Below are 14,041 nucleotides of genomic sequence, written 5' to 3' on the forward strand. Positions count from 1 at the left end.
TTTACTAGGGTGCTACCGGGACTTGATGGTTTGAGTTATAAGGAGAGGCTGGATAGACTGGGATTTTTTTCTCTGGAGCGTAGGAGGCTGAGGGGTGACCTTATAGAGGTCTATAAAATAATGAGGGGCATAGATCAGTTAGGTAGTCAATATCTTTTCCCAAAGGTAGGGGAGTCTAAAACTAGAGGGCATAGGTTTAAGGTGAGAGGGGAGAGATGCAAAAGGGTCCAGAGGGGCAATTTTTTCACACAGAGGGTGGTGAGTATCTGGAACAAGCTGCCAGAGGTAGTAGTAGAGGCGGGTACAATTTTGTCTTTTAAAAAGCATTTAGATAGTTACATGGGTACGATGGGTATCGAGGAATATGGGCCAAATGCGGGCAATTGGGATTAGCTTAGGGGTTTAAAGAAAAGGGCGGCATGGACAAGTTGGGCCAAAGGGCCTGTTTCCATGCTGTAAACCTCTATGACTCTCGAACTCTGACTCTCTGCCTGTGTCAGCACTTTGAAAGAAGTGTCCAATTTAATCCCATGCTCCAGCTTTCTCCCCATAGCCCTGCAAATGAATCCTCTTCAGTTACCTTTTGTGATGGAATCTCTTTTCAGAGTGCATTTCAGATCATAACGATCCTTGGCAGAAATTCCCACTCTTTTCCTTTCTGCTTCTTTTGCGAGTTATTTTAAAGATATGACCCTTGTTTAGCAAAGCGCTCGCCAGAGGAAACTGTTTCTCCATCCTTACCTCTACTAAATAGCTGGGATGAGAGTGGCGTTGTGATGATGTCACTGGCATAGTAATCTGTAGTTCCAGAGGGAGTGGGTTTAGCTGAGTTGGCTGGACAGCTGGTTAGTGATGCAGAGCGACACCAACAGCGTGGGTTCAATCCCTGTTCCAGGTGAGGTTATTCTCAGCCTTGAGCTGTGGTGACCCTCGGGTTCAATCACCACCAGTCAGCTCTCCCCTTTGAGCTTATGGTCATCTGGGACGATGGCGACTTTACCATAGCTCTAAAACTGTGAGGACATGGGTTCAAATCCCACCACAGCAAGTTTTGCAATTTAAATTCAATTAACAAATAAATTCAATTATTTAAAAAGAAATCTGGAATATAAAGATAGTATCATCCTTCAGGGAAGGAAATCTGCCGTCTGGCCTGGTCTGGCCTCCACGGGACTCCAGAGCCACAGCATCTGATTAGGTCTGAAATAGTCTAGCAAGCCATTTAGTTGTACCGCTACAGAAAGGTCATACCAGATGGACTATTGCAGTTCAAGAAGGCAGCTCACCAGCATCTACTGAAGGGCAATTAGGGATGGGCAATAAATGCTGGACTTTCCAGCAATGCCCAGATCACATGAATGAATTTAATAAACAAGTAACTCTTTCCGTAACCTTCTCTGCTCTGAGGAGAACAATCGCAGCTTCTTCTTCCTATCCACATGATTAATCTTAGTGTTATCTGGGTTAGGCCGTGTGGCACAGTGAGTAGCTACCCCTGGTAAATTCTGTGTCCTTGGCATTCATCCTTGGCTTTTATTAACAGGGGGTTGGAGTTTAAGAGCCGTGGGGTTATGCTGCAACTGTACAGGACCTTGGTGAGACCACATTTGGAATATTGTGTGCAGTTCTGGTCACCTCACTATAAGAAGGATGTGGAAGCGCTGGAAAGAGTGCAGAGGAGATTTACCAGGATGCTGCCTGGTTTGGAGGGTAGGTCATATGAGGAAAGGTTGAGGGAGCTAGGGCTGTTCTCTCTGGAGCGGAGGAGGCTGAGGGGAGACTTAATAGAGGTGTATAAAATGATGAAGGGGATAGATAGAGTGAACGTTCAAAGACTATTTCCTCGGGTGGATGGAGCTATTACAAGGGGGCATAACTATAGGGTTCATGGTGGGAGATATAGAAAGGATATGAGAGGTAGGTTCTTTACGCAGAGAGTGGTTGGGGTGTGGAATGGACTGCCTGCAGTGATAGTGGAGTCAGACACTTTAGGAACATTTAAGCGGTTATTGGATAGGCACATGGAGCACACCAGGATGATAGGGAGTGGGATAGCTTGATCTTGGTTTCAGATAAAGCTTGGCACAACATTGTGGGCCGAAGGGCCTGTTCTGTGCTGTACTGTTCTATGTTCTATGTAAATTGTCAATAATGCTCCAACTGGGGTCTAACCAGTGGCCAATAAAGGATTAGCATGGCTTTCTTGTTTTGTACTCAATATCCCTATTTACAAAGCTGTTGTCCGCATTGTAATCATCCTCAACTTGAACTGCCACCTTCAGGGAGTTGTAAATATGCCCCCCCCACCCCCCCCCCTCTTCCCTGAGGAACACCACTGGTCACAGGCCTCCAGTTTGAAAAACAACTCTCTGCAACCACCCTCTGGCTTCTGTCAAGAAGCCAATTTTGTATCCATTTAGATACCTCACCCTGGATCCCGTGAGATTTAACTTTATGCAACAACCTACCATGCGGTACCTTGTCAAAGGCCTTGCTAAAGTCCATGTAGACAACATCAACTGCACTGCCCTCATCTACCTTCTTGGTTACCCCTTCAAAAAACTCAATCAAATTTGAGAGACATGATTTTCCACTCACAAAGCCATGCTGACTGTCCCTAATCAGTCCTTGCGTCTCTAAATGCCTGTAGATCCTGTCTCTCAAAATACCTTCCAACAATTTACCCACCACAGATGTGAGGCTCACTGGCCTGTAGTTCCCAGGCTTTTCTCTGCAGCCCTTTTTAAACAAAGGCACCACATTTGCCACTCTCCAATCTTCAGGCACCTCACCCGTGACTATCGATGATTCAAATATCTCGGCTCGGGGACCCGCAATCTCCTCCCGAGCTTCCCACAATGTCCTGGGATACTCTTCATCAGGTCCCGGGGATTTATCTACCTTGATGCGCTTTAAGACTTCCAGCACCTCCTTCTCTGTAATATGTACACTCCTCAAGACATCACTATTTATGTCCCCAAGTTCCCTAACATCCATGCTTTTCTCAACAGTAAATACTGATGAGAAATATTCATTTAGGATCTCGCCCATCTCTTGTGGATCCGCACATAGATGACCTTGTTGATCCTGCAGAGGCCCTACTCTCTCCATTGTTACTAATGCTAATTAACTAATCAAAGGCTAATGTGTAAAATATGAGCTCATGGTCTGGGATAAAGTATCAGCGTGGATAGAGGATTGGCTATCTGACAGAGCCATGATGTGGAGATGCCCGCTTTGGACTGGGGTAAACACAGTAAGAAGTCTCACAGCATAACCTGGTGTTGTGAGACTTCTTATCTGCCAGGGAGCAGAGAGTGGGGATTAATGGGTCTTTTTGCAGGTGGCAAATGTAACCAGCCACAGGAATCAGTGCTGAGACCTCAACTATTTATAATCTATATCAATGATTTGGATGCTGGGAATGAATGAACAGCTGTTAAATTTGCTGATGACATAAAGATAGATAGACGAATGAGTTGTGACAAGGACATGTCTGTGAAGGGATATTGATCCATCAAGTGAGTGGGAAAAAATTGGTAGCTGGGGTGTAATTTGGGCAAATGTGAATGTGTCCACTTTGAGAAGAAGAATAGAAAAGCAGCAGCTTATTAAAAATGGGGAGAGATTTCAGAAACCTGTGGTAGAAAGGGATCTGGGGAGGCTGGTTCATCAATCACAAAAGGTTAGTTTCATAGAAATCATAGAAACCCTACAGTGCAGAAGGAGGCCATTCGGCCCATCGAGTCTGCACCGACCACAATCCCACCCAGGCCCTACCCCCACATATTTTACCCGCTAATCCCTCTAACCTACACATCCCAGGACTCTAAGGGGCAATTTTTTTAACCTGGCCAATCAACCTAACCCGCACATCTTTGGACTGTGGGAGGAAGCCGGAGCACCCGGAGGAAACCCACGCAGACACGAGGAGAATGTGCAAACTCCACACAGGCGGTGACCCGAGCCGGGAATTGAACCCAGGACCCTGGAGCTGTGAAGCAGCAGTGCTAACCACTGTGCTACCGTGCCGCCCCAGCAGATACAGCAAGTGATCCAAGAAGGCAAATTGACTATTGGTGTTCATTGCAAGGGGAATGGAATATAAAAGTAGGGAAATGTTGTTACAATTGTTCCGGACGTTGGTCAAACCACATCTGGAATACGATGTACAGTTTGGTCTCCTTATTTAAGAAAGGATGCAAGTGATCCAGGAACATAGAAGGTGAATTGCCTGATTCCCGGAATGAGGGGCACAGTTGGATCTGTATCCATTAGAGTTTAGATGAATGAGGAGGTGATCTTACGGAAACATATATGATCCTGAGGGCACTTAACAGGGTGGATGCTGAAAAAATGTTTCTCCTTATGAGAGAAATGACAACTAGGAGACAGAGTTTAAAAATAGGAAGTCTTTTTTTTAAGGCAGAGATGAGGAGAGTTCATTTTCCCTGAGGATCATGAACCTGTGGATTTCTCTTCCCCAGAGAGTGGTGCAGGCAGGACTATTGAATATCTTTAAGGCGGAATTGGGTAGACTGTTGACTGAGGAGGCAGTCAAAGGGTATCGGGGGTAGACAGGAGAATAGAGGTCAAGATCAGCCTTGATATCAAATGTTGGGCAGGCTCAAGAGGCATTAACCTGAATATTTGGTTAACTGTATGCATATTTGTGCGCCATGCAAGTGGAATTTTGTAATGTTTTGTCCTTTGGCCTACTTCTGCTCCAATCTGTGTGTGTGTGTGTATACACAGGCCCTTCTATCCCCCGGTTTCACTAAGTTAGCTGCATATTTACAGGTCCCTGTGTATGTGTGTGTCTGCGTGTGGCCTTGTGTCCCCGAGTGTTGCTAATTCCCTTGTGTATGTACAAGTCTCTGTGTCAGTAATTTGGGTGTTTGTATCCAGATTCTTTTGTCCCTCAGTATCCCTAACTCTGAGTTGTATCTGCAGGTTTGCTGCGGCAGTGAGTGCAAGATGGCACACCGTTCTCAATCTTCATCCTTGGGCAATGTGGACAATGACCCTGGCCATGTCCCTCCTCACTACAAGGAATATTACCGCATCGCCATTGACATCCTGACTGAGGAGGGAATCGATGCCTACTACCAATTCCTGGCAGATGAGAAGGAGGTGGATTTTCTCAGCAGCACTGAGATTGAGCACATTAATAAGCACATGAAGAAACCCACCGTACCCATAGATGAGCTTGAGTTTATGCAAGGTGACTACACTGAATCAGACTCATCAGGAACCTACTGGCCAGTTCACACGGACATTGCTGCTCCAGCACTCGATCTTGGCTGGCCTGATAGCCACATGTGTAGGGGACCCTCTGATGTTACAATCTTTGTCCATCCACCAGCTCCTGACACTCTCAGCATCAAGGAAGAGGTCAGGAGACTCATCAGGTCAGCCACCCAGGTAAGGACATTAATGATAAAAGCAAATTACTGTGGCTGCTGGAACACAAAATGTGGGAAATTCTCACCAGGCCTGACAGCCTCTGTGGAGAGAAACAGATGTGGAGATGCTGGTGTTGGACTGGGGTAAACACAGTAAGGAGTCTAACAACACCAGGTTAAAGTCCAACAGGTTTATTTGGTAGCAAAAGCCACTAGCTTTCGGAGCGCTGCTCCTTCGTCAGATGGAGTGGAAATGGAAAACAGAGCCAATGTTTCAAGCATGGGTGGTAGTTCTGACGAAGGGTCATCCAGACTCAAAACATTGGCTCGATTCTCTCTCCACAGATAGAACATAGAACATTACAGCGCAGTACAGGCCCTTCGGCCCTCGATGTTGCGCCGACCAGTGAAACCAATCTAAAGCCCCTCTAACCTACACTATTCCAATATCATCCATATGTTTATCCAATAACCATTTGAATGCTCTTAATGTTGGCGAGTCCACTACTGCTGCAGGCAGGGCATTCCACGCCCTTACTACTCTCTGAGTAAAGAACCTACCTCTAACATCTGTCCTATATCTATCACCCCTCAATTTAAAGCTATGTCCCCTCGTGTTAGCCATCACCATCCGAGGAAAAAGGCTCTCACTATCCACCCTATCTAATCCTCTGATCATCTTGTATGCCTCTATTAAGTCACCTCTTAACCTCTCTAGCGAAAACAACCTCAAGTCCCTCAGCCTTTCTTCATACGATCTTCCCACCATACCAGGCAACATCCTGGTAAATCTCCTCTGCACCCTTTCCGACACTTCCACATCTTTCCTATAATGCGGCGACCAGAACTGTACGCAATACTCCAAGTGCGGCCGCACCAGAGTTTTGTACAGTTGCAGCATGACCTCCTGGCTCCGAAACTCAATCCCTCTACCAATAAAAACTAACACATCGTAAGCCTTCTTAACAACCCTATCAACCTGGGTGCCAACATTCAGGGATCTATGCACATGGACACCCAGATCCCTCTGTTCATCCACACTACCAAGTATCTTACCATTAGCCCAGTACTCTGTATTCCTGTTACTCCTTCCAAAGTGAATCACCTCACACTTTTCCGCATTAAACTCCATTTGCCACCTCTCAGCCCAGCTCTGCAGCTTATCTATGTCCCTCTGTAACCTGCCACTTCCCTCCGCACTGTCTACAACTCCACCGACTTTAGTGTCATCCGCAAATTTACTAATTCATCTTTCTACGCCCTCATCCAGGTCATTAATAAAAATGACAAACAGCAGTGGCCCCAAAACAGATCCTTGCGGTACACCACTAGTAACTGAACACCAGGATGAACATTTCCCATCAACCACCACCCTCTGTTTTCTTACAGCTAGCCAATTCCTGATCCAAACCACTAAATCACCCTCAATCCCATGTGTCCGTATTTTCTGCAATAGCTTACCATGGGGAACCTTATCAAACGCTTTGCTGAAATCCATATACACCACATCAGCCGCTTTACCCTCATCCACCTCTTTGGTCACCTTCTCAAAGAACTCAATCAGGTTTGTGAGGCACAACCTACCCTTCCCAAAACCGTGCTGACAATCCCTAATCAAATTATTCCTTTCTAGATGGTTATAAATCCTATCTCTTATCCTTTCCAAAACTTTGCCCACAACAGAAGTAAGGCTCGCCGGTCTATAATTACCAGGGTTGTCCCTACTCCCTTTCTTGAACAAGGGGACAACATTTGCTATCCTCCAGTCTTCTGGCACTGTTCCTGTAGACAATGACGACACAAAGATCAAAGCCAAAGGCTCTGCAATCTCCTCCCTAGCCTCCCAGAGAATCCTAGGATAAATCCCATCCGGCCCAGGGGACTTATCCATTTTTACCCTTTCCAGAATTGCTAACGCCTCCTCCTTATGAACCTCAATCCCGTCCAGTCCAACAGCCTGCATCTCAGTACTCCCCTCAACAACACTGTCCCTCTCCAGTGTGAATACCGACGAAAAATATTCATTTAGTGCCTCTCCTATCTTTTCAGACTCCACGCACAACTTCCCACTCCTGTCCTTGACTGGCCCTAATCTTACCCTAGTCATTCTTTTATTCCTGACATACCTATAGAAAGCTTTAGGGTTTTCCTTGATCCTACCTGCCAAAGACTTCTCATGTCCCCTCCTGGCTCTTCTTAACTCTTTCTTTAGGTCCTTCCTGGCTAACTTGTAACTCTCAAGCGCCCTAACTGAGCCTTCACGTCTCATCTTAACATAAGTCTCCTTCTTCCTCTTCACAAGAGATTCAACCTCCTTAGTAAACCACAGTTCCCTCACACGTCTGCTTCCTCCCTGCCTGACAGGTACATATTTATCAAGGACGCGTAGTAGCTGTTCCTTGAACAAGCTCCACATTACAATTGTGCCCATCCCCTGCAGTTTCTTTCCCCAACCTATGCCAGCTAAATCTCGCCTAATCGCATCATAATTTCCTTTCCCCCAGCTATAACAGATGCTGTCAGACTGGCTGAGATTTTACAGCATTTTCTGTTCTTGTTTTTTGAACAGTAAGAAGTCCCAACACCAAGGCGGCACAGTGGTTAGCACTGCTGCCTCACAGCGCCAGGGACTCGGGTTTGACTCCCGGCTTGAGTCACTGTCTGTGTGGAATTTGCACGTTCTCCCCGTGTTTGCATGGGTTTCCTCCGGATGCTCCAGTTTCCTCCCACACTCCAAAGATGTGCAGGTTCGGGGGATTGGCCATGCTAAACTATCCCTTAGTGTCAGGAGGACTAGCTAGGGTAAGTGCATATGGTTATGGGGATAGGGTCTGGGTGGGATTGTGGTCGGTGCAGACTCGAGGGGCCGAATGGCCTCCTTCTGCACTGTAGGATTCTATGATTCTATGACCAGGTTAAAGTCCAACAGGTCAGTCAGTCACCTGATGAAGGAACAGTGCTCCGAAAGCTTGTGATACCAAATTGAAGTCTAACAGCTTTACCTGGTGTCGTGAGACTTCTTCCTGTGCCCACCCCAGTCCAACGCCGACATCTCTATATCTTTGTTTTTGAAGGAAGTGAGTGCTTTGAGCAATGCAGTAGCGTGAGCAAGGGAATACTTCAGGCCTCATTCATCTCTGAGAATCTCCATGCTGAGCCATTGGCAAGAGTTCTTGCACCTTGACGCTGAGTGTCACAACTTCTTTCGCAATCATACACTGAGCCTTAGACTCATCTTTAATATCACTGCAGAGTATTCGAATGATGCAGCACAGGAAGCCATTCGGCCCATCTTGCCTCTGCTGGTTCTTCAAGCGAACGATCCAGTTAGTCCCACTCACTGACTTTGTGCCACTCCCTTACCTCCAATCAAAACAATTGTGCAACACTTTTAGCCAATAGTTGTTTCTTAGCCAATTGTTGATACAAGTCACCACTGTTCCTTTGGGATTCAAATTTGCGACAAGTCTATTACATGATACTTTATCAAATCCCTTTCAAAGTCCATTTTTGAAAGTCCTTATATCTGTGTTACCTTCATCAGTCCTTCATTAAAGCACTTAATCGGGTGAGTTGATCATGATTTGTCTTCAATAAATCAAATTGTGGCTGTAATTTATTAATCCGCATGTCTCTAAAGTTAATTTTCTGTCCGATTGTTAAGTTTCCACACCATGACTGATTGGCTGGCCTGTAGTTCCTGGCTTTCTCCCTCTTGCCTTTTATAAACAAGGCGTAACATTTCTCCCAGCGCTCTGTTGTGACTCCAACACACTCACATTGACCCACTAGAATTAACTTGCAACTTGGCAAGTTCTGGAATGTTGTAAGGTTAACCCTTCGCTATCCAGCATTGTCTGCTCTTGTTGCCACCTCTCTGCTGAGGAATGCTGACTTGATGGTTTATTCTGGTCTTTCTCCCCACAGGTTATTGCGATTGTAATGGATGTTTTCACTGATATTGACCTGTTTGCTGAGGTGTTGGAGGCTGCGAGTCACGGCATTCCTGTCTACCTCCTCCTGGATCAACTGTTCTCTCATCACTTTCTGGATATGGTCAAGAAATGCAAAGTGAATCTGAGCTACGTACAGGTAAGAACCAGGTGGTTTTGGCCTGGTTTACCATGGAGCGATGATGAACCTGGTTTTAAAGATTGGGGGACTGGATGATGTGCTGGTTTAGATGTGGATCTTTCACCTCAAATGAACCCAAATTTATGGGACAAGTAGGCAAGTTGAAATAGCTCAGTTGGGAGTGCATCAGACTGAAGATTTAAAGATTTAAAGGTTCCTGGTTCAGTCCCGTGTTTAGGCATGAGCTCACATTTCTTTTGGGCGGCACGGTGGCACAGTGGTTAGCACTGCTGCCTCACAGCGCCAGGGACCCGGGTTCAATTCCCGGCTTGGGTCACTGTCTGTGTGGAGTTTGCACGTTCTCCCCGTGTCCGCGTGGTCCGGTATCCCCTCTCACTCCAAAGACGTGTGGGTTAAGTGAATTGGCCGTGCTAAATTGCTCCTTAGTGTCCTGGGATGCGTAGGATAAAGGGATTAGCGAGTTAAACATGTGGGACTGCAGTGGGTTGCGTTGGTGCGACTTGGGCGGGATTGGGTGCTGCTGCGGCTGCTGGTGCTGCCGCGGCTGCTGGTGCTGCTGCGGCTGCTGGTGCTGCCGCGGCTGCTGGTGCTGCTGCGGCTGCTGGTGCTGCCGCGGCTGCTGGTGCTGCCGCGGCTGCTGGTGCTGCCGCGGCTGCTGGTGCTGCCGCGGCTGCTGGTGCTGCCGCGGCTGCTGGTGCTGCCGCGGGGGCTGGTGCGGCTGGGGCTGACCGGGCGGGGGCTGGGGCTGCTGGGGCTGGGGCGGCTGGTGCTGGGGCGGCTGGGGCTGCCCGGGCGGGGCTGCGGCCGGTGCTGACTCGGACTTTCTGCACTGTTGGGGATTCTATGATCTGTTCAGTAATCTCTTATCTACCTGCAAGAGTTGGTGTGAAATGTGAGCACACATCCAATGAAAATACACACGCTTATCCTCTAGATTCAAAGAAGCCTTTTGACAAATAGTCAGCAATAGTTGGGCCAATTGAGTTTTGTTTATTATTGTCACAAGTTGGCTTGTATTAACACTGCAATGAAAATCCCCTAGTCGCCACACTCCGGCACCTGTTCGGGTACACTGAGGGAGAATTTAGCATGGCCAATTCACCTAACCAGCACGTCTTTCAGACTATGGGAGGAAACCGGAGCACCCGGAGGAAACCCACACAGACACGGGGAGAACGTGCAAACTCCGCACAGACAGGGACCCGAGGCTGGAATTGAACCCGGGTCCCTGGCGCTGTGAGGCTGGAATTGAACCCGGGTCCCTGGCGCTGTGAGGCTGGAATTGAACCCGGGTCCCTGGTGCTGTGAGGCAGCAGCGTTAACCACTGTGGCCCCTGAAGTCAGCAGGTAATGGGTTCAGTTCCTTGAGTTGAGTCTATACTCCAGGCTGCCATTGTACGACAGCGCTAACAGGGTGACTGCTTGCCAGAGGTGCTGTCTTTGGATGGTGAAAATTCTGTTACGCTGTTTTAGCAGTTTCTTGTCCTGCCTCTCCAGCAGCATCAGAATAACTTGTTTATTCACCTCACTGCTGTTTGTGCGAGCTCCCTGTGTGAAAATTGGGCCTGCGTGGCAACAGTACCTGATTGGTAATCAATTCATTGCATGTTTGAGAATTTCCCAGATTTGTGAATAAGCACTATTTAAATACTTTACATTGACCATAAAGGGCAAAAGAGTAACAAGGGAGAGAGTAGGGCCTCTTAAGGATCAACAAGGTCATCTATGTGAGGATCCACAAGAGATGGGTGAGATCCTAAATGAATATTTCTCATCAGTATTTACTGTTGAGAAAAGCATGGATGTTAGGGAACTTGGGGAAATAAATAGTGATGTCTTGAGGAGTGTACATATTACAGAGAAGGAGGTGCTGGAAGTCTTAAAGCGCATCAAGGTAGATAAATCCCCGGGACCTGATGAAGTGTACAGAGGGACAGAGAGGGAGGCAAAATAGGGGGTGGAGTGGCAGGGATAGTGTCACAGCTGTAGAGAAGGTGGAAGCCATGGAGGGATTGATTACGGAGTCTCTGTGGGTGGAAGTCCGGAGCGGTAAGGCGTCGATAACTTTGCTGGGTGCTTTCTACAGGCTGCCCAATAGGAACAGGGATGTTGAGGAGCAGATAGGGAAACAGATCCTGGAGAGATGTAGTAATAACAGGGTTGTCGTGATGGGAGACTTTAATTTCCCAAACATCGATTGGAATATCCCTAGGGTAAGGGGTTTGGATGGAGAGGAGTTTATTAGGAGGGTTTCCTGACACAGCATGTGGATAAGCCTACAAGAGGAGAGGCTGTACTCGATCTGGTACTGGCTAATGAGCCTGGACAGGTGTCGGATCTCTCAGTGGGGGAGCATCTTGGGGATAGTGATCATAACTCTATCTCCTTTACGCTAGCATTGGAAAGAGATAGGATCATGCAAGCTAGGAAAGTGTTTATCTGGTGTAAGGGGAAATATGAGGGTGTTCGCGACTCATCAAAGCGGGTCCAGATAAAAGCTGGAATAAGGACACTTTGCCTGAATGCACGAAGCATTCGGAACAAGGTGAATGAGTTGATGGTGCAAATCAGCACAAGTGGGTACGATCTAGTGGCCATTACAGAAACGTGGCTGAAAGGTGACCAGGACTGGGAGATGAATATCCAGGGGTATCAGGCGTTTAGGAAGAATAGACAGGAAGGAAAAGGTGGTGGGGTCGCGCTATTAATAAGAGATAATATCAGGGTAGTACTGAGGGATGACATAGGCTCTGAGGAACAAAACGTGGAATCGTTATGGGTAGAGATGAGGAATAGTAGAGGGTGAAAGACACTAGTAGGTGTGGTATATAGGCCCCCAAATAATAATGTTGAGGTGGGGAGGGCTATAAACAAGCAGATAAGGGATGCGTGTAAAAACGGAACGGCAATAATCATGGGGGACTTCAACATGCACATTGACTGGCAGACTCAAGTCGGTAAGGGTGGAATGGAGGAAGAGTTCTTAGAATGCTGTCGGGATAGTTTCCTTGAGCAGCATGTTACGGAACCGACGAGGGAACGAGCTATTTTGGATCTGGTATTGTGTAACGAGGTAGGTAGAATTAAGGATCTTATTGTGAAGGACCCTCTTGGGTCTAGTGACCACAATATGGTCGAATTTCTGATTCAGATGGAAGAGGAGAAAGTTTGGTCTCAAACCAGTGTTCTCTGTTTGAACAGAGGGAAATATGATAGGATGAGGGATGAATTGGCTAAGGTCGACTGGGAGAGCAGGCTGGCAGGTAGGATAGCTGAGGAACAGTGGAGGATTTTTAAGGAGATCCTTTTCAGTTCTCAGCAAAAATATATTCCAGCAAAAAACAAGGATTGTAAGAAAAGGGAGAACCAGCCGTGGATAACGAAGGAAATAAAGGAGAGTATTAAAATAAAAACAGCTGCGTACAGAGTGGCCAAAAATAGTGGAGAAACAAGTGATTGGGAAAAATTTAAGAAACAACAAAGAGAGACTAAGAAAGCGATAAAGAAAGGAAGGATAGACTATGAAGCTAGGCTAGCAATTAATATAAAAAATGATAGTAAAAGTTTTTATAAATATATAAAAAGGAATAGAGTGGCTAGAGTGAATGTTGGACCCTTGGAGGACGAGAGGGGGGAGTTAATAGTGGGAAATGAGGATATGGCTGAGTCTTTAAATAAGTTTTTTGTGTCGGTCTTCACGGTGGAGGACACAAATAGTATGCCAAATATTAACGATAGAGGGTTGGCAGCAGGAGAAATACTTAATACGATTAATGTTACCAGAGAGGCAGTGCTGGGTAGACTAATGGGACTGAAGGTGGACAAGTCCCCGGGTCCGGATGGAATGCATCCCAGGGTATTGAAAGAAATGTCAGAGGTAATAGCGGATGCGTTAGTGATTATTTATCAAAACTCGTTGCATTCTGGGGTAGTGCCGGTTGATTGGAAAACGGCTAATGTTACGCTGCTGTTTAAAAAAGGAAGGAGACAAAAGGCGGGTAACTATAGGCCGGTCAGCTTAACGTCTGTAGTAGGGAAAATGCTGGAATCCATTATTAAAGAGGAGATAGCAGGGCATCTGGATAGAAATGGTTCGATCAATCAGACGCAGCATGGATTCATGAGGGGAAAGTCGTGCTTGACGAACATGTTGGATTTTTATGAAGATGTGACTAGGGCGGTTGATGGAGGAGAACCGGTGGATGCGGTGTTTTTGGATTTCCAAAAGGCGTTTGATAAGGTGCCCCATAAAAGGCTGCTGAAGAAGATTAGGGCACACGGAGTTGGGGGTAGTGTGTTAAAGTGGATTGGGGACTGGCTATCCGACAGGAAGCAAAGAGTCGGAATAAATGGGTGTTTTTCCGGTTGGAGGAAGGTAACTAGTGGCGTGCCGCAGGGATCGGTACTCGGGCCGCAACTGTTTACCATTTATATAGATGATCTGGAGGAGGGGACGGAGTGTAGGGTAACGAAGTTTGCAGACGACACAAAGATAAGTGGAAAAGTGAATCGTGTGGAGGACGGAGAAGATCTGCAGAGAG

The 14,041-nt window shown here is 46.8% G+C and overlaps 1 protein-coding gene across 2 annotated transcripts in view; it reads left to right on the forward strand.

Moving 5' to 3' along the window:
- Window positions 1-14,041, forward strand: part of fam83hb (family with sequence similarity 83 member Hb) — an 83,274-nt gene that overhangs the window by 24,482 nt on the left and 44,751 nt on the right. For both annotated transcript variants that reach the window (XM_078230220.1, XM_078230230.1), the window contains exons 2-3: window positions 4,954-5,424; window positions 9,333-9,497. In XM_078230220.1, the coding sequence (XP_078086346.1) occupies window positions 4,978-5,424; window positions 9,333-9,497 (612 nt within the window). In that variant the 5' untranslated portion in view covers window positions 4,954-4,977. The remainder of the gene's footprint in view (window positions 1-4,953; window positions 5,425-9,332; window positions 9,498-14,041) is intronic.

Source organism: Mustelus asterias, chromosome 2, assembly GCF_964213995.1.
Source record: "Mustelus asterias chromosome 2, sMusAst1.hap1.1, whole genome shotgun sequence".
In the NCBI taxonomy this organism is placed as follows: Eukaryota; Metazoa; Chordata; class Chondrichthyes; order Carcharhiniformes; family Triakidae; genus Mustelus; species Mustelus asterias.